Source organism: Mustela putorius, unplaced genomic scaffold (assembly GCF_011764305.1).
Source record: "Mustela putorius furo isolate JIRA1106 unplaced genomic scaffold, ASM1176430v1.1 tig00003853_pilon_pilon_pilon, whole genome shotgun sequence".
In the NCBI taxonomy this organism is placed as follows: domain Eukaryota; kingdom Metazoa; phylum Chordata; class Mammalia; order Carnivora; family Mustelidae; genus Mustela; species Mustela putorius.
Genome location: NW_025422005.1, coordinates 72,899,881 through 72,921,833, shown reverse-complemented (window position 1 = coordinate 72,921,833; position 21,953 = coordinate 72,899,881). Strand labels below are relative to the sequence as shown.

At 37.4% G+C, this 21,953-nt stretch overlaps 1 protein-coding gene across 2 annotated transcripts in view; it reads right to left on the bottom strand.

Annotated features, from left to right (window-relative positions):
- The window catches only part of HS2ST1 (heparan sulfate 2-O-sulfotransferase 1), a 170,328-nt gene that overhangs the window by 25,018 nt on the left and 123,357 nt on the right, over positions 1-21,953 (bottom strand). For both annotated transcript variants that reach the window (XM_004752653.3, XM_004752654.3), the window contains exons 2-3: positions 9,863-10,101; positions 293-378 (exon numbers count right to left, since the gene is read on the bottom strand). In XM_004752653.3, the coding sequence (XP_004752710.1) occupies positions 293-378; positions 9,863-10,101 (325 nt within the window). The remainder of the gene's footprint in view (positions 1-292; positions 379-9,862; positions 10,102-21,953) is intronic.

The following is a 21,953-nucleotide window of genomic DNA, read 5'->3' as shown; positions in this document are numbered from 1 at the left end:
ATAAGTCACTTGCTTATACAAGACACATAAACAGAATGATAAATAACTTTAGAGTATCACCTATATTTAGTCTACTTCGAATTTCTAAAATTACTGTGACAATAATCAACTTATGAACACTAGAGGGCAGTAAAACACCAGAAGGTGTATTTAAATTACATCTCTAAATGTGGCAAAGGCAAGCCAGTACCTTTTTTAAAAAATCAGAATCATAACAATTTAATAAATATGTTTCTTTTTAGGTTGCTAAAGTATAAAGCATTCTTTAGCATGTCATTTTGGTACAACTTACTTTGCAAAATCCAAATAAGAAACATGTCCATGATAAAACCCTGGTTTCATCTCTTTCCAGGAAGTTATATTCTTTACAAAGCGTACCTAAAACAGAAGAACACACTCATTACTGAAGTTCAATATAAAAGAAAATGAAATCTGATGATAGCAAAATACTTTCCATTTAGACATTTAAAACAAATCACACCAGTTTGACAATTACAAAGCTTGAAACACAGGTTTCAACTAAGGAGAGCACAGTGTGATCTGTAATTACCAATTCATCACAGAGGGAGCTATTATCACCACACTCAGAGGAGTGAGAAAGAATCCTGAAAGAAAAAACCCACACAGTGCAATCATTACAATGCTGCACAGTAAGTAATTCACTTGGGTGAGGGGAGGGTGGGTACCAACACACGACCAAGTCTGTTTTTTACTCCCAGAGATTTGTTATTCATAAAAACTCATACTTATTAACGGCTCAACAAATAAAAACAAAAAGTAATCCTCAAACCAAAATGATTACAGAAAAGATGATGATTTTCAGAGGCCTTTAAAGAATAAAGAGCAGATATCATCAGCTCATTGATAAAAAAAGTATAAATATGCTGAAAAAATTTTTTTCTTAAAGCTTTTATTTATTTGACAGATCACAAGCAGGCAAAGGCAGGCAGAGGCAGGCAGAAGGGGGGGGGGGAGCAGAATCCCTGCTGAGCAGACAGCCTGATGCGGAGTTTGATCCCAGGACCCTGAGATCATGACCTGAGTTGAAGGCAGAGGCTTAACCCACTGAGCCTCCCACCCTGCTGAAAAAAATTTTAAGAGCTGATTAATATAGAGCTTGATAAGCCTAAGTATCACTAGCTACAAAGCAGTGATACACTATTTCTCAAAGAAAAATGGCATGTATTTTTGATATGCAAATTTATGCATGATAAGCAGCAAACAGTTGAGAATGTCTTCTAGGGACTAGGTACAGTGTGGTGGTGAAGGTGGAAGGGTCGGGAGCCCACCATCCTAAACTGCACTGAAATCTTCTGCAAGCTGTGACCTCAGCCTGGAGCACAGGCCTGTGAACTGCATATTTCTGACACCTTATCAATCTTGCATTTACATTTTAGAAGAGTTAGTCACATGGAGATACACTGGACCACTTCTACCAGATTAGTCAATAAATTAATGGCAATGAATGACGATGGATGCCTCCCAGAAAAGGCCTATTGGTAGTGCAGAGCACAAAACAGTGCAGAAGTAGCCACATGTCAGAGAAGTGAGCTAGGGAAAAACAGAAAGTTCTGGGGAAATTTATTTTTTAGGGGAGGCATTAATAACTCATATACTGGGGTGCCTGGGTAGCTCAGTCGCTTGGGCTGCTGCCTTCAGCTTAAGTCACAGTCCTTCAGCTTAAGTCACAGTCCCAGGGTCCTGGTGGGAGCCTGCTTTTCTCTCTGCCTGCCGCTCCCCCTGCTTGTGCACTCTTCATCTCTGACAAATCAATCAATCAATCTTGGGGGGAAAAAAACCCCTCATATTAAGGAAAATAATAGAGTTCTTAGAAGGGAAGTTATAGAAACCTTATCTTATTATCTTATACGTACAAACACATACTCTTAAATCTGAAAACTGAACGCAGATAAAATTAAGTTGCATTTTAAAACACACATTATATTTCAGCAGATGTTTATGATTTTTTCCCACTGGGAGAAAGAAAAAGCCAAAAAAAGTGTGATTTGAGGTTCTCATGTTCCTTCCTATCTGTTAAGGTTCCAAAGAGAATGAAAATATCAAATGGCAAATGAAAAGAAACAGAAAATTAAAATTAGATAACCTAAAAACTGAATCCTTAAAAAAAATTCACACATTGAATATGAAAAGTCCTTATAAACTGTCACTTACTGGTAAATTATTTCATAAAAGCCTTTGGTTCTGTGAAAATCAGTTCCATTATTTCAGCCCAAAATGAGAGGGAAGTAGAAGGAAAAGAGAATAGGAATGGGAGGTGGTGGTTTAAGGATACTTAAGAAGGCATATTTAGCGATTCAGCTCTATTTTCCAGAAGCCCGGATTTAATGTGGATGTGATGGTGTGGGAGAGAAATGAAAGGAGGTGGCAGGTTGAAATCTGGGAAAATGGTGTTCTAGAAGCCACATGTTAGAAAGGATCAACAGCACCAACTTCAAAGTGCACGATAGTAAAAGACTCAGGTGGAAATAAGAGTTAGCTATAAATATAAACTTCAAGGATCCTTCTTTCTTCCACCTTTCTTAAGGACAGTCAGGGTTAAATTGAACCCTCTTAAGGACACACTTCCTTGTTCCATGTGTCCTTCACCGTCCGGTGTAGAGCTCAGGAAGCTAGATAATGCCTGGACTGCTGCAGGGCTTCTCAAACTCAAGGTGCAAATGAATCATCTGGGATTCTGGTCAAAATGCAGATTTTGATTCTGTAGGTCTGGAGTGGAGCCCAAGACTCTGCACTTCTAACAAGTCTCAACAGGATGGCAGGTCAGTGGCTCACACGGAGGAGCAAGGCTTGAGCATAGGTAGGTCCAGGAGTTACTGCTTGGCTTTATTTACACGAAGCTTGTTTTTGTACTGCTTTGCCAAGGGGCCCTGAGGTCCGTAAAAGCTCTTTGGCAAAGATACACTCTCATATTTCTTGCTTTTATGATAAGGAAAAAAATGTACTGAAATTGAACAGATTTTTAAAGATTACCTTGTAAGCCACTGCAATACATAAAACAAAAGTAAGGACAGGAGCAGAATGAACCCTGCCTACTCCGTCTCCTTCTACCCACAAACAGTGATGCCTGAAGCATTCTGAAACCAAAGCATTCCAAGAAACACAGTCTAAAAATGAATGAATTGGAAAAAAGGGTTGTGTTTCCAGTTGGGACTGAGGGAAGAGTTGAGTGATGGTGGAGAACAGAACAAGGCATGAACCTTCCACTGCTGTCATCAACTCAAAGTTTCTTGTTTACAGAATCAGCATTTTAGAGGTTGAAGGGACTTAGGATACCCTGTCCTTTTTATTTTATAGATTAGAACACTGAAGCTCAAAACCCACATACCTTAGATTTTGGCCCAATCATCCTTCTATATCACAAGATAATTTTCTTAATTTCTTATTGTTCAATTTAAGCAAAGAGGAAAAAACCCAAAAGGATGTGAAAAGAAGGGGGAGTAGCATTTGTATCATTATTTTGATCAACAAACTTGGGCATTGAGAATTTCAAGTCCTATCCACTGCTAAGAAAACCCCTTAGGTCCAGTCATTCAAAATTCCTCATCCCACAAGCTTTCAAAGCTCTGTTGATACGGCTCTCAAAATTGTTCATCTTCTTCATCATGTTCATTATAACCTCCACGTCCAATCCACGCTGTTCACTATTCTCGTACTGGACAACCATTTTTGCAATTATGACCACTGACTTACTCTTGCCTTTTTATTATCCTGGGTAACCACAGGGACTGCTGAACACTGCTAGTCAAAAGTAAGAGACCTGGTTTAAATGTTGATATAAGACCTTGCATTTTATTTTCTAAATTCATTCTGAGGTAAATTCACATGGGTTATTATTGCTTTTAAATTCTCTATACTATTATGTTAAAGTCTGTTAAAACATACAGAATCTTTCTCTAATCTCGCAACTATGAGAATACTGAAGGTTCCATATTTAATATATATGTACATATGTTTTTTTCTTTCATCTCATCAACACTTACAGTAATGTGTTAAAGTCTCATTAATAAAGCTGTGGCTGATTTACAATTTGCAATAAATCAGAAGATGCTGAGCTGAGACTGACCTTTCCTTTACAAAAAAGAAAAAAGTGCCAAGCAAACAAATGATGTCAATAAGGTTCAAGTGGTTGTTCAGACTAATCTGGAGAATAGGCAGAGCATTAAGAAGAGTCATTTACATACTGCTGAAATTCTATGACCATCCTTTGACCCCCTTTGAAGAGCAACCTTTTTAAAAAGTTTCCTTTTCAGGGCACCTGGGTTGTTCAGTTGGTTAGGCAGCTGACTCTAGATTTCAGCTCAGGTCACAATCTCAGGCTCATGATCTCTGGGTCTGGCTCTATGCTCAGCAGGCAGTCTGTGTCCTCTCCCTGTTCCTCTGGCACACTCCATTAAAATAAGTAAATCTCCAAAAAAAAAAAAAGTTTCCTTTTCAAAGTCTGAATTTAGCCACTTCTCCTTTTACCAAGTTAGCTGGTTCTCCCCAAAGTGCCCCCTGCAGAATTTCTCTCTCTTCCTCCCCCCCCCCCCACTCTCACCCTTTCATCTGCCAGCCTCACTGCAGTTCCCCTCCACCATTTTCTGCCCTCTCACCTCTCCTGCACCACTCGCCTAGTCTTTCAGTTTTTCTTCTGGTTCTCCTCTGCAGTGGGACATCCTGCTCAAGACCTCGAGATAAGGCTCTGGAATAGGTAGGAGTGGAAGTGGAGGTCAGGTGAGCAAACCGGCACGCCGTTCACTGTCTGGACTCTCACTGACGACACTTGGCACTAGTGAAAGGGAAGGTGAGTAGATGAAAGGAGCAAAGCATAATCATGGTGAATGGACTTAAGAAGACTGAAGACGGAAGAGACTGAACACAGTGGCTCAGGGAGAAGAAATAAAGTCACCACAGTGAATTTATTCAAAGAGTATTTCCATACTCTGATTGAAACAGGCTATCAAGAAGGATGTTTCAGAAGTAGTTGGTAGATATACTAGATGAAAAGAGATGTTTTTATAGCTAGCCTGGAGCAGATCTGAAACTGTGATTTCTGTCAGGTTTTATAACTCAAGCAGAGTTAGGCTAGCAAGTCATCAGAGGAGACCTTTAGGGAAAATACAAGCGATGTAGGGAGTAGTGCTGTGATTTATCTGCTAGTGGACTCAGACCTGAACCAGTGTGGCAGAAAAAGCTAAGAAAGCACCATCTCTTAAGAGTGTACCTAGACATACATTCTTAATAAGATTCATCTCAACATTAATTATCTGAAAAAACCTGTTTTCACTATCTGTGAGTAGGAATGTCATCCTGACAATCTTGGCCAAATTCCAACTTTGTAATTACTGCATGGTAAATGAATACTACTATTAACTTGGGTAATTACTATATACCAAACTCCTACTCATACCTATACTTAAATAAACATCCACTGTACAGCTGTGGGTAGTTTTATGACACTAAACTAGAGAGGAAGTGTTCTACACAAAAAGTAAAAGTGAATAACAACTGGATAAAATATAAAAAACATTCAGCAGCAACATAACATAATATTTCACCGAAATCCAGAAATTTCTGTTCAGTCCTTTCTGCAGGAGAAGGGTGGGTGTGTCCCAAATCACCTTAGTGAAGGGGAGAACATATTACCATCAATCAGAGGGGCTCATTCTACCAGTAATCATCATCACTGGCATTGTGCTCAACTAAGAACTACTTTTAGAACCTAAGTCCATTCATTTGTTCTCTCTTTCATTCATTCATTCAACAAAAAATTTATGGAGCATATGTACTGTGTCTCAGACACCATTCTAAACACAAGAATACAATGGTGAATAATATGATGAACAAGGTTCCTGCCTTTTAGGAGCTTATACAGAGGAAAAGACTAAACAAATAGAAAACAAACAAATCAGTAAGTAATAGGAAAGTTACATAAGGAATGATGACGGTGTACTATAACTTGGAAGAAGTATTTAATATATAGGATAGCCAAGTGAGGTTTTTCTGAGAGGCTGTCATCTCAAGGATGTTAAAAGGATAACATGAAGTCAATGGTGAGAGACCCGTCTAAGATAGACTGCTACGTGCAGAGGCCTTGAAATGGGAAAGGTTTGGTACATTCAATGAACCAAAGGTCAGTGTGGCTAGTAAACAAGAAGATGAAGTATTGGACATGGGCTAGATTTAAAAGGGCCTGTTGGCCAAGGTAAGGAATTTGGATTTTGACGGGGAGGTTAGAATATGAATTTAAAGCAAAGTACTTCACCATCCTGGGAAGTCTATAATACACAATTTCACATAACCCACTGAGAACTATGTTCTAGATGTTTGGTATTCAAACTGTGGTTCAAGAACCGTAAGAATCAGTTTGGGCCTCAGGTTCCATCTTAGTCCTTTTGAATCGGAATCTTTATTTTTAACTGGCGATTGATATACACATTATAAGTTAGGAAGCACTCATCTTAGGTGTGGTCTGAAAAATCAGAATCTTCAACAAACATCAAGTCATGCAAAAGATCAGAAGGTGCCCTAATAGCGAATTAAAAGAAAAAAATTACTAAGTTGTCCTAGAAAGAATGCAAATTCTAGATATTTCTGATGTGTAGAAAGGAGTTAAATATGATCACAAACCTAAACAGATGAGTAGAAAAGAATTATGAAAGATCCTAAAAGACACTGCCACTTAATACCTGACAGTTACTTTATTTATTTATCTATCTATTTATTTATTTATCTATTGACAGTTACTTTAAAGACAAGATGTTCTCTAGAGCAGAGATATTTTCATGATAGCAGAGTAAACTTCATTTTCTAACTACAAGATCTAATGAATCACTGGTCTCCTACCAATCCCTACCAATTCACTGAGTAAAGCATGCCTCAAAGATAGAATTCCCATGACTGAGTATGTCTCCCTCTCATGGCTTACTCTTCCAAGCCTCATATTCTCAAACGTTTATCTTTTCATTCACTTGTTCGAACTTTCCCTCTTAATTTATTCCAATTTCTTAATTGTGAAAGATCCCTGAACTACAGAAAAGTTGAAAGAATACAGTCAACATCTGTATACTCATTCACTAAGATTCACTAACTTCCCATTTTTGCCTCTATTTTCTCCATATGCACACACACGCTTAATTTTTTCTGAACCATCTGAAAACAAAGAGCAGACATTTTTGATCAAGGATCCAGTTACTAATCACACATTACATTAGGATTTAAGATCTCTTAGTCTCCTCACCTCTAGCGAGGACTGCCAGGCCTCATCCCCAAACACACCTTGTTTGGTTGTCACAATGTTGATACTTTACAAAAGTTCAGGGTAATTATTCTGGAGAATGTTCTAACAAGATGGATTTGCCTGTTCGTTCAAGATCGTCTGGGTTAAACATTCTGGTGAGAAACATTTTGGGTTTAATAATTTGGTGAAAGGGACACTGGGGTGGCTTAGTTGTTAAGCATCTGCCTTCTGCTCCGGTCAGGATCCCAGGGTCCTGGGACCAGGTCCCACATTGGGCTCCCTGCTCAATGGGGAGCCTGCTTCTACCTCTCTCACACCCACAGCTTGTGTTCCCTCTGGCTGTGTCTCCTCTCTCTGTCAAATAAATAAAATCTTTAAAAAATAAAAATAGAATCTTTAAAAAATAAAAATTAAAAATAATAAATAATAAATAATTTGGTGAAAATACCATAAAATGATGTTTTCTTTAAATAATCTTTATCATTTCTACATCTATGCTTTACGTTCTATGTAAATTACAAATAAGCCTTCTGAAAGATGTGGCCTTGCTTTTTATTTCTTTAGGAATGTAGACAATCCCTGTATGTATTACATACTCAATAAATAAATGAAACCTTGAGAGCAGAGTGGACAACTGTTTCTAAGGATGGCAGAATATGCAGAGATAGCTATTACCTGCTCAACAGTTTCATATTCAACATATTTGGACCTTGACTCTAAAATCTGAGAAATAATTAAGTATGTGAACAGTTTAGCACAGTGCCTTGTATATTATATATGAAATACATCCAAGAAAGAGCTGGAGCTAAAGAGTATTTCTCTACTTTGCCCCACACAAACATATTTTAAATGCTGCTGCTCATTATGTAATCTCACTGCTTTTAAGATGGTGTTTATGCTTCTCTTCTGATTTTTTTTCCTATATATAACTAACAAGCTATTGAAAGAAAAACAGCTTTATCTCATCCAAATGCAACTGGGAAAATCTATCACTACATGATGCCTGTAAATGTCATATGTGGGCAGCTTCCAGAGATTCTTATTTCATGAAAAAAAAAAATGGTTAGTATCACTGTCAGACATCTTATATAGCTGTCATACAATTTTGTAATGCTGGACAGAAAATAAGCAAGGTAACTATTTTTCTAAAAAATACTACTGGGTAAGTCTAAAATTACTATGGGAGTATTAAGAGATGTTCCTTTAAGCCAAGATGTATTTTGAAAAGCAATCAAGCAAAGAAATTTAACATCTACCACACACTGTATAAAAATGGATTATTTAGGATACTTGCCCTTGGTATTCAATATTACATAATGAATAGTTTTTATGACCCACTTAGCTAAATAAGCTCATGTTTCTTCTCATTTACAGAAGAGTTATTTAGTTTGGCTGATGGATGTAGATTTTTGGTTTTATGAAAAAGAGTAATTGAGGATACTGCAGAGAGCCAAGAATTATATGGGCAGATGGTATGCCATATACTATTAGACTTTACTAACAGCTCTCAAAGAAAACAAACCTTAACCTTATGTATCAGTGTTACTCTCTTGCTTCAGAGTAGGATAAGAGTTAGCTTTGTAGTAAATAATTTCAGCTGTTTTCAGATACATTCATAACTGTATGACTATCATAAAACCTTTCTAATTATGCTACCTTAACATTTAATCTTAGACAGTATTTCCAAATATTATCTTTTCTCCTCATAGGGACCAATTCCCATTCCCTTCAATATTTATAGAGAATTCTATTAATTTATAATTCTAGTCAGAACTCCAGTTGTGGAGAAACTGTGTGCTACTATTGCTAAAGAGATAAGTGATTTTATTTCATGAGATAATTTCCTCCACTTTTCTTAAGACTATTTCATATCTATCCATTTGTTTATCTAAAGTTTCTTGACAACTTAAAAGGCAAGGTTATGTTAAAAATATAAGCCACAATTTCTCTTCTCCAGGAGTTTGTAGTTAATATTACATGAATTACTAGTAAAGATGAGATGAAGTTTAGGAGGCTTGTCACAAAACTGAACACAGGTATTCATTAAATAAAGATTTCTCTATCATAAAATGAGACAACTGACTGATTTCTATTGCAAGGTATCTTGCTGAAAATATTTCCTATTTTTTAAAGGATACCATAATAAAGAGCATCATTTTCTTTTCAAAAATCAAGCTTTTAATAAGTTCATTAATTTTATAAATATTTAAGTACATATAATATGCAAGGAAATATACCAAATATTGTGAAAAATGTAAAATTATAGAAAAGTTTGTTTAGCAGGGCCACCTGGGTGACTCAGTCCATTAAGCGTCTGTCGTAGACTCAGGTCGTGATTCCACAGTCCTGGAATGGAGCTCCACATCTGGCTCCCTGCTCAGCAGGGAGGCCTGCTTTTCCTTCTCCCTCTGTGCCTGCCCCCCAACACCAACTCATGCACATTCTCTCTCAAATAAATAATATCTTAAAAAAAAAAAAAAAGTTTGTTTGTTCCTGTTCCCCAAGAGACTTAAAATTCATTGGGGTCAGTACACATATCCCTTAAAATGCTTTTGCCTCTTGAGATACAAAATATGAATGAGGAAGTGTCAGAAATCATTCACTTATCTCCTACGTGTTTACCTGGTCTTGTAGTGACATCACTGGATTATTTTTGGTAGTGTTGATGTGAAGAACATGATACTTATTCTTTGCACACAGATCATAGGCAATATTGGTAAAGGAAGTGCTTGCAGTTTTGGGGACTCTGTTATAAATGATCACCATGTCCTCTTCCTCATCCAGCGTGGCCTCTTGCCGAGGGCCATCCATCGTATGTCGCTGCTCAATTTCTCGAACTTCATGTCTTGCAATTGCCCTTTCTGCAAAGAAAAACAGTTGTGAGCTCACTTTTTAAAGACAATGAAAATAATTTCCCATTCCTCAAACATAATTCTCCAATTTAGGAATGAGTAAGAGCACCTGAAGAAATGTTTTGAAGACCAAACATTCAGAATTACTCTCTGAAGGATAATACACATGTATATACAGAAAAACAGAATAAACAGTCATCAAATCAAGTTTAGAATACCACAGACCGGAGACTGGTATAGTTCAAAAGTCACAGTTCATTTTCTTTTTCTTAGATTTAAAAAAAAAAATATTGTTTATTTGAGAGAGAGTGCACACACGTGCAGAAGCAGGGGGTGACAGGCAGAGGCAGAAGGAGACGCAGGCTTCCTGAGGAACAGAGAGCCTGATGCAAGGCTCCATCCCAAGACCCTGGGATCATGACCTGAGCCAAAGCCAGACACTTAACCGACTGAGCCATCCAAGGTGCCCCACACTACATTCTAATAGAATAGAATTTTACAGCCTGAATTAACTCTTAAACACACAAAGACAGATTGCATGGATACTAAGCTTCACAGTAAGAAATGCACTTAGAAAATAAGTCACTTGGAATTTAAGAAAAGATTTTGAAATTTATACTTAGGATTTAATTATTTCCGCATTTATCAAAAGGTAGCAGGGCAATGGTTATAAATGCTGGAGTGATTTTAGGTAACAAGAGTAGAAACTATACCAATATAAATCCTTTTTCTTTTTGGTGTTGTACTACATTCTAAGTTTGGGCTATCTTTGTTTGTTTGTTTTAAGATTTTATTTATTTGTGAGAGAGAGAGAGAGAGAGAGAGAGAGCGCGCGCACCTATAAGCAGGGAGAGTGGCAGGCAGAGGGAGAAGGAGAAGCAGGCTTCCTGAGGAGCAGAGAGCCCAACGTGGGGCTCAATCCCCGGACCCCAGGATCCTGACCTGAGCCGAAGGTAGATGCTTACTATTATTCTTTGTTTAATATAAACTTCAGCTTTGAATGTTTTTTAGAATAAGGAAGCCAGCACGGGGAAAGAGAGTTATCAGGATATAAAAACCTGTAACAAGATTACAAGTTACCTTGCACTGAGACAGCTGCCCACACATACCATGCACCCTCCTACCACTAGATCTTTTTGTAAGCTGATTCACCTGCTTTGAACGCTCTACTATTTTCCCTGTACCATAACGCTGCCTGGTGAACTCATGAACCTCCATATGGAATGTCATCATTGCTCAAAGGGGAAGCATTATCCAATCTCTCTAACTAGGTACAATCATACACATAATGCATACATATGTCTCACATACCACATATTTCATAACAGCAATTTTTAAAATATCGTATGTGTTATTGGTATCTGTCTACTATAAGGCATGACTTAATACAATGACATGAAAAAGCAATGAGGTACAATTAGATTAACAAGCACAGGCTTCAAATACTGCCAAACCATGCATTTTTATATTTTGGTTTAGAGTATATGGTCACCACATCATAGAAAATATACTCTGAGCTGAAAATTCACATTCACAAGACTTGAATAAGAGTTCTAGGCCTGCTACTTACTAGCTGTGGGCTTTCCAAAACAGGATGAGAAGTGCATATGTTCTACATGTATATGCATATATGTTTCCTTTTTTTCCCTTCCCATTGGGAGAGCTGGATGGAAATGTGCAGAGAAAGAAATGAGCTTAATGCTAAGCACACTGCTGGATTGCCTGGGATATCCAGGAGATGTTATGTAGGTAATTGGGCACATAGGTCAAGAGTTGAGAATAAACATTCAAGTAGAAGACATCTGGGAAAACCATGGAAATGGTTTCATGGAAATTAATGCAACTGCCTACATAATCTAGAATATGTAGCATGGGAAAGAGACTCTGGGACAGAATCTTAAGAAATACCACCATTTAAGGAGCAAGCAGAGACAATCTGTAGAAGGAAGCTACGAAGAAAGAAAGAAAGAAAGAAAAAGGAAGCAGGGCAGACTTTCAAGAATCACAAGCCACATGATAGCATATTACTTTTCAAATTGACAATGCTTTCCAAATGGACCTATAAATCAAGGTAATATATGAGGCTATAAGCATCTACATAAGATTAGGAAGCTATCTCAGGTTAAATTCAAACAGTATTTATTGAGAACCTACACATATTATTATATTCAATAATTTTTAAGGACTCTTATCTCCTAAACAACCTCAAACTGTCATCAGATCCCAAATTATTATGATATTGGTACATATACATGCTCTCCTCTTTCCACAAAGGGAAATAAAGCAGTGCCGCTATCATTCAAGTGCTGACGGAAGTGTGAGAGGTCTCCTCAAGCAGCCCAGACATGCATGAAATTGCCTTTAAAAGGTTCACATACAAGCAACGATGCTGGATTTACCTTAAATGGTTTTTCTGAAATCAAGTACTTGGAAAAGACTTTATGTGTTCTTTCATATATGGGTACCATTTTACCTACAGAATACTCATGACTAAACAAAATTTGTGGGCACCTGGGTGGCTCAGTCAGTTGGGCATCTCTGCCTTTGGCTCAGGTCATTATCCCTGAGTCCTGGGATGGAGCCCCACATCAGGCTCCCTGCTCAGCCAGGAGTCTGCTCCTCGCTCTCTGCCCTTCACCCTACTTGTGGCGCTCTCTTTCTCATTCTCTCTCAAATAAATAGACAATTAAAAGAAAAGAAAAGAAACCCTGCAATATTAATAGTTTTTATAATTACTTCATCTAGTTAATAAAATTTTACATGCCCAATAACTGTTGGGAAAATTAGCTACTAAATTAAAAAATATTTTTATTTTATTTTACTTTTTGAAGATTTTATTTATTTGACAGAAAGAAAGAGAACAAGCAGGGGGAGCGGCAGGAGGAGGGAGAGGGAGAAGCGGACTCTCCACTGAGCAGGGAGGGAACATGATGCCTGCCTTGATCCCAGGACCCTGGGATCATGATCTGAACTGAAGGCAGATGCTTAACCAACTGAGCCACTCAGACGTCCCTTAAATATATTTTTAAAAAGAAGTGATCATTTAGTCTGTGGATGCAATTTTATTTTTAATGATAAAACTCTAGCCAGATGTCACATGTAAAAATTAATCATAGGTCTTGGTTCATTATGTGTATTAAGTTACATGTACTGCATATTAACACAATTTAAAAAGACATCTATGCACGGTACGAATATGGGAGTCACTACTTTCCTCATTCAAATAACATATTTATATGCATTTTCAATTTTTCAAGTGTTTTTACTTTGCTTTAATAAACAGCATAATTATTAACATAGTGCCTAAACTACATAAAAAATAATAGAAAATAGTGTGGAACATCAAGAACATTTTCATTAGTAGTATTTGTTTATAAAATCAAATCTCAGGGTGTCTGGGTGGCTCAGTCAGTTAAGCATCCAACTCTTGCTTTCGGCTCAGGTCATGATCTCAGGGTCCTAATGTGGTGGAGCCCCAAGTTGGGCTCCATGCTCAACAGGGAGTCTGCTTAAGATCCTCCCCTCTGCCCCTACCTCTGTTCATGCTTTCTCTTCCTCTAAAGTATATGAATTTTTTTTAATCAAATCTCACTTACTTGACTAATAGTAATAACTGTTGATGGTAAAATACTAGTATCTATTTCCACCTTTGACAAATGTAAAGTCAGTAAGTCCAGTCCAGCCACATTCTTTACTTCCTAGGTATTTGACAGTTCCAATTCTCTTTATCAAAGAGGCTCTGCATCCAGTTACTACAGTTCCTCTAAGACTCTCTCTTCAATCTATGGGAAAGCTTTACTAGTTACAGCACATTTGTAGTGCACTTAGAGACTGTAGACAGTAATTTAAAATACTCATGATGCTTTCTGAAGTAATTTTTTTTCATGTTTGAGTAATGAATTGTAAATAATCTGCTATGCAAGCTATTTCAGAACCCCCAGAAAATGTACAGCCTACAAACAACATGGGGGTGCAATTACAGCCCAGCCAGGCACCACTGGCAGCTGGCACTAATGCACCCAACACTGAGGACAGAACTGGAACTCCACGGGGTTCTAGTTCTAGACTCCTGTGCAAGGTGGCATGTTATCTCTCAGCTCAATGAACATTTCCCTGTGGCAGATTATCAACAAACTCAACTCTTTTGTTTCTTTATAGATTGTATTTATTTAACAGAGAGAGATATCACAAATAGGCAGAGAGACAGGCAGAGAGAGAGAGAGGGAAGCAGGCTCCCCGCTGAGCAGAGAGCCCGACGTGGGGCTTGATCCCAGGACCCCAAGATCATGACCTGAGCTGAAGGCAGAGGCCCAACCCACTGAGCCACCCAGGCACCCCCAAACTCAACTCTTAAAAGACCATTCATAACAGCAGTGATTACCTACTTCTGCACTGGCAAGGCATAAAAGGTCTTATTTCGTGCAAGAACATAATGATCAAGCTAAATATAAAACATGGCACTAAATACACCAAACCAGATCTACACAGCATCAAAGTCACAAAGATGTATGTATCAGACCACAGAAAAATGAAAGGAAACAGAAGTGAAGAAAATATTTTTTAAAATCACATCTTTAAATGATAATCTTTTTTTTTTTAACATTACGATTATTGTTTTAGGGAACTTTTCCCTTTGAACATGTTACTAAATGTTAAATGTACTAAACAACTTATACATTTATAGAGAAAGAGACATTAGTTTTGTGTTTAATACAAATTAGAGAACCCATGCATATATAACTCTTTCTCCCCCTACAGTCAATTTTAAAATGGTCTCAGCAGAAAAACTTCACAAATGTCCAAAATGTGTAGTATCTTTCTATTGTGGATAACAGATTAGGACTTAAGGGACAAAATAAATAACATAAGGAAAGAGCAATACGTTGGCTTGTCTTCAAATACAGAAACTTACGCATGTTAAAGTAAAAAATTTATAGTTAGAATACAGGTAAATAAGTAATAAATAAAAGGCAAAGAATACTAAGAAAAAAAATTACCAAATTTTAATATTTACAATTATAAGAAAAAAAAAACAAAGAAATGAGCAACGACACCATTAATATCTCAGGTGATAATAAGCTAAGATGGTTTATAAGAGGTTTATAAGAGATTTAAACCATATATGCATGACAGTGCAAAGCAAAAGTATTTGTGGCCTTATGACTTTTTGGGCCATGGAATCCTTTAAAATATGATGAAAACTATGGACTTTCTCCAGAAAGACTGACTTGTGCACTTTAGGAAAGGGGCTCCATGACCCCAGATTAACTACTTAAAAAAACAAACAAACAACCCTCCCCCCAAAAAACCCTCCAGGACAGCAAGCCTAATAGTGTAATAATTAAGTATAATAGTAAACTGCCTTAAGGCAATAGTGTATATAGAGAAAAAAAAAAAGTAGGTTATTCATAAGTAAGGACTGTAGGTAAAGAAAAATCACTGAGGAAACTGGCAGTGTCCATCTGAGAATTGTCTAATTGTCTATAGATAAAGATGCCTTGGCACAAAACTTGACCCATCCAGACCCCAGGCAAGTACGCCTGTTGCACAGCTAGATAAAGTGGGCTCTAACAGCTTGGTGCCATCATATCTGAATTAAAGGTGATCCTCAGCATTCTCTAGGGACAAACCTAGAATTGTGTAAATCCCCAACCATATTATGAAGTGTAATTTATTCCCCAAAATATGTGTATACTATGTAAACTAGGAAGAGAAAAAGTCGCACCAAAAGTAAGTTATTATGAAGCTATTTAATGAATTCTTTCTTCAGCACCACTCACTGTGAACGTACCATCTAACCAAACACCACCTGATCCTCATGGATGCAGTACTTAGCAATGACTATAAATTAAATAATACATCATTTGTTTTAAGAATACTTTTCATATGGATTGGTCTCCTTGAACTCAATCACCATGGGGACTGACAAAATAAATTTCTACATGGAAGGCTGAAGGCTGGACGCTGAACACTGGCCAGTACTTTCCTGTGTGGTTTCCAGGCAGTCAACAAGGGGTTGTTGAGCTATCACTAAAAGCTATACATTTAAGTGGATCACCCTGTAAAAAAAGAGGTGATACGTCAGGGAAATACAAATCAAGACCACAATGAGATACCCCCTCACACCAGTCAGAGTGGCTAAAATTAACAAGTCAGGAAATGACAGATGCCGGCAAGGATGCGGAGAAAGGGGAACCCTCCTACAATGTTGGTGGGAATGCAAGCTGGTGCAACCACTCTGGAAAACAGCATGAAGGTTCCTCAAAATGTTGAAAATAGAACTACCCTATGACCCAGCAATTGCACTATTGGGTATTTATCCTAAAGATACAAACGTAGTGATCCGAAGGGGCACATGCACCCGAATGTTTATAGCAAAAACGTCTACAACAGCCAAACTATGGAAAGAACCTAGATGTCCATCAACAGATGAATGGATAAAGAAGATGTGGTGTGTGTATACACACACACACACACACACACACACACACAATGGAATACTATGCAGCCATCAAAAGAAATGAAATCATGCCATTTGCGACAACGTGGATGGAACTAGAGGGTATCATGCTTAGTGAAATAAGTCAATCGAAGAAAGACAACTATCATATGATCTCCCTGATATGAGGAAGTGGAGATGCAACGTGGGGGGTTGGGGGGGTAGGAGAAGAATAAATGAAACAAGATGGAATCGGGAGGGAAACAAACCATAAGTGACTCTTAATCTCACAAAACAAACTGAGGGTTGCTGGGGAGAGGGGCGTCAGGAGAGGGGGGTGGGGTTATGGACACTGGGGAGGGTATGTGCTATGGTGAGTGCTGTGAAGTATGTAAACCTGGTGATTCACAGACCTGTACCCCTGGGGATAAAAATACATTATATGTTTATAAAAAAATAAAAAATAAAAGATAAAAAAAAAAGAGCTAATAGCACCTTTCACTTTAAAGGAGCTGGAGTAGACAAATGCTTTGCTCTTCTTACCACTATGGACAACTAAAAACCCTGGACATTATATATAAGTCTCTAAAAGGTAGAGAGAGAAGGCAGCCAGCCAACTAGTTAGAGTTCTTGGGACTCAGGAATGACCAAGTGGCAAGTTCCCTTCGCATATCCCAGCTTTGGAGCAATAGAGGCTGGCTGTCCAGAAATGGGCACACACAGAAAGAACCAAACAAAAGCCTATTCTCTCTAGCCAAAGGACCAAGGGAGGGACGGCAAAGCAAGACTGAAAACTCTCGGACATGACAACTCACCTTAGTCAAACCCTATAGAAAAAAATGGTCCCATCTCCACCCTTACAGGGCAGGTAGGCAGCCCAGACTTCTACCCTCACAAGGCTGTAATGAGGTACTCAATGTCCCTGAGAGGGTGGTGTCAGAGAAGACCAAGCAGGGAGCCAGAACTTTCACCCCAGGCAGCAGGTATCAAGTCACCTCTAAAGTGTCAGGAGACCAGGCAAACATACTTCCACATGGCAGTGATGAGGGACCCTTCCCTTTCCCTTCTTGATAGTGTTAGGTAAGACAGAGTGGGGAATCAGGACTTGTGCCCTCCTCCAGTGGGATAAAGCCACTCCCACTTGCCCTGCAGCATTCATGAGCCCATGCATGGCTCTCTTGGCAGTGGCTGAGAGAGGACCTGGACTTCTACTTCCACTTGGAAGTAAAAAAGGATCTGCCCTTCCCTTACCAGAGCAGCGTCAGAAAAAGTCAAATGAAACAGATTAAAATAGGATTCAGAGTCGCACATCAGAATAGAAACATGTCCAAGTTTCAATTGAATACTATTCAACATATCAAGAACCAGGAAGATCTCAAACCCAATCAACAGAGACAATCAAGAAACAACAACATCCGGATGACAGAGATGTTAGAATTATTAAAGATTTAAAGTGGTCATGATAAAAAATGCTTTCATGAATAATTATGAACAAGCTTGAATAAGCCTGAACCAAATGAATAAACAGAAAGCCTCAGCAAATCGGCTGAGTGACAAAAAGATATATTAAAAAAGACTGAAATGGAAGCTTCAGAACTCAAAATTAAAATAATCAAACTAAAAAACCGTGAGTACATTCAATAGCAGAATGGTAGGTAGGAAAGGAGAAAAGTTTAGTAAATTATAAGAGAGAACAAAAAGAAATTACCCAACAGCAGTAACCATGAGAAAATACACTGCAAACAATAACAACAGAGCCTCAGGGAACTGGGGGATATAACAAAAGATCTATATATTTTAGAAAGAGAGAGAGAGAGAGAGAGAGCGCGCAAGTGCACACACAAGTGGGAGGAAGGAGCAGAGGGAAAGAGAGAATCCCAAGCAGACGTGACCCTGAGCACAGAGCCAACACAGAGCACAATGTCACAACCCTAAGCTCATGACCTGAGCAGAAACCAAGAGTTGAATACTTAACCAACTGAGCCACCCAAGCATCCCTCTGTCACAGAGTTTTGACAGGAGAAAGAAGGCAGGGCAATAAGGGTACTGAAAGAATTCATACCTGAAAACATGACATTCTGACAAGAGACCTAAGCAGGAAGATTCAAAATACTGAACAAACTCCAAACAAAGTAAACCAAAGAGATACAAAATAGGACACATCATAATTAAACTTCTGAAAAACAAAGAGAAAAAAAATCTTGAAAGTAGCCGGAGTATGAAGCCTTAACTATAGGAGAAAACTGGAATAACAGCAGAATAACAGAAATGGCACAATGTTTCTCAAGTGCTAAAACAAAAAAATCCTATGCCCAGAGAAAATAATCTGGGTAAAGGATTATTTCCCAGAAAATAATCTGGGAATGAAAATATAAATGAGATATTCTCATCTGAAAGAAAACTAAGCAAATTTACCACCAGCAGATCTACCTTAAAGATTAGCTAATGATAGTCACCTAAACATTGTGTGATGTGGTTCTAAATATAAATAGAGGAAGTATTAAAGACAATTATATTGTAAATGGTAGATAGAAAAGGGATGTTATTGGTGTTAAGCTTTCCATACTTTACTTGGATTGGTAAAATTATGATACCAGTAGACTGTAACAAGTAATTTTTTTTTAAGATTTTATTTATTTGTCAGGGAAAGAGAGAGAGAAGAGAGCACAGAAGCCACAAGAGCAGCAGACTCCCCGCTGAGTAAAAAGCCAGATGCAAGACTTGATCCCAGGACCCTGGCTGGGATCATGACCTGAGCTGAAGGCAGTCGCTTAACTAACTGAGCCACCCAGGCATCCTTTGAGAAGTGATATTTATATAAATAGATAAAGCAACCATGAAAAAAGCTATATGAAGACTTTAAACTCAAATACAGTATATAAATCACAATTCTAAAAAAATTTAAAACCTACAGGAATGCAGAAAGAAGAAAACAGAAACAACAAAACCAGAGAGAACAAACAAAAAATAAAAATATCAAAGGACATTTTAAAAAGACATTGAAGCAAATTAAAAGAAAACTTACGGGATATAGCTCATGCAGGACTGAAAGGGAAATTTACAACACTACATGTATACATCAAGAAAGAATAGCTTCCAACCAATCATCTAAGCTCCTACGTCAAAACCAGAAAAAGAGCAAGATAAACTCAAAGCAAGAAGGAACGGAATAATAAAGAACAAAAACCAATGAAAATGAAACTGAAAACAGAACAACAATATGGGGGGATAATGAATAAAACAAATAGCTGGTTCTTTGAAAAAAATCAGTTAAATTGATAAAATTTTAGCAAGACTAATAAAAACAAAGACAATTTTTATTTTTATTTTTTTAAGATTTTATTTATTTATTTGGCAGGCAGAGATCACAAGTAGGCAGAAAGGCAAGCAGAGAGAGAGGAAGGGAAGCAGGCTCCCTACTGAACAGAGAGCCTGGATGTGGGGCTCAATCCCAGAACCCTGGGATCATGATCTGAGCTGAAGGCTTAACCCATTGAGCCACCCAGGTGCCCCCAAGAAAAATTTTAATATTAGGAACAAAAAAGGCATAACTAGGTATTCTGCAGACATCAAAAGGAAAGAAGAGTATACTACAAACAATTTCACACATATAAATCTGACAGCCTGATAAAATGGACAACTTCCTTGAAAACCAAACTGTGAGAACACATTCAATGTGAAATTTGTAATCTGAACTTCTCTATAACTATTAAGGAAATTAAATTCATAACTTTGAAACTCCTAAAGAATAAAATACCAGGGATCTGGCAAAACTGAATTTCTGTTCATGATAAAAACTCTCAGAAAAATAGGAATATAGAAGAAGTTCCTCTACAAAATGCTATAGCTACCCTAAGAATGAAAAACTGAAATTGAATGCTTTCCTTCTAATATCAGGAAGAAGGCCTACAGTAGAGTTTCATTACTCTTACTTAACATAGTGTTGGAAGTTCTAGCCAGTGCATTAAAGCAAAATAATAATACAAACAGCAGCAGTAGCAACAGCAGCATACAGATAGAAAAAGAAGAAATAAAACCAGCCCTATTTAAAAATGATAGAATTTTCTATGAAGAAACTCACAAGGAATCTACAAAAACAATAGAATCCTAGAATAAGTCAGTTCAGCAAAGTTCCAGAATATAAAATAAAAATACAAAATCGAGGGGTGCCTGGGTGACTCAGTAGGCTAAGTGTTCAACTATTAATTTTGGCTCAGGTCATGATCTCATGGTCATGCCATCAAGTCTTGTGTCAGGCTCCATGCTGGGCATGCAGCCTGCTTGAGATTCTCTCCCTCTCCACACCACCCAACACACACTCTCTCTCTCAAAAAATAAATAAATAAATAAAAATAAAAATAAAAAAAATAATAATTTTTAAAATACAGAATACATTTATTTCTATCCTAAACATAAAGACATAAAAATGACAATTCAATATCATCTACAATCACACCAAAAACAAACAAGCAAACAAACAAAAAACCCTGTTGTAAATCTAACAAAACATATACAGGACTTACATGCAGAAAAAAGGTTGCAAACCTCTAAAACTTGTTACAAGACATGAATCTACACATTCAAGCTCAATGGACTATAAGAAGGATAAACTCAAAGAGATCCACAGTGACAAATTAAATCAAACTGCTAAAAGCCAAGGCCAATGTGAGTATCTTGAAAACAGCAAGAAAAAAGCCACTTATTAACAAAGGATCTACAGTAAGATTAACAGTGTATGTTGGTCCACTTGACCATGTCTTAGAGTTCCTAAGGCTCTGGTCCCTTTCCTCACTAGTTTTTCTTTTCACCCCGACTATAATTTTAATTGCTCTTTCTTTCTGTTCACTGATGGAAAGTGAAAATAGGAATAGATTGCTTGAGTCCCCATCTTCTATCAAAGTATTCAAGTGATTGAGATGCACAAAGAATGAAGTCTTAAAGTTGGTCTACCTATGATTTTTAACTGTAATATTTTATATTTAAAAAATAGGTACCTGAAAAAGTAGTTCTATAATATCATCATTCTGTATTTAACTATGTGGTTCAACTCCATTCTAACATACAAACAGACTAAATCTTAGACAACCAGTTAAATGCAAAGCACAGGCTCTGGAGTCAGATTAACATGACAACAGTATCTGGACATCAGTATTCAGGTGGGGATCTCTTCTTTGACACTCAGTTTCCTCATCTAGATGGCGATGATAATGGTGCCTCTTTGGGCTGTTTTAAAAAATCAAAACGTGAGAATATATATAAAAACTTACCATAGAGCATGCATATAACAAATGATACATATAAACTTAAAATACATAGTGATAACTCCATGTTAGCTACTACCAATATTACTATTTCATATAGATGATTAGTGTTTCTTAGACTGATAATAAATTCTTCTTTGAAGAATTTCACATTTTTAATT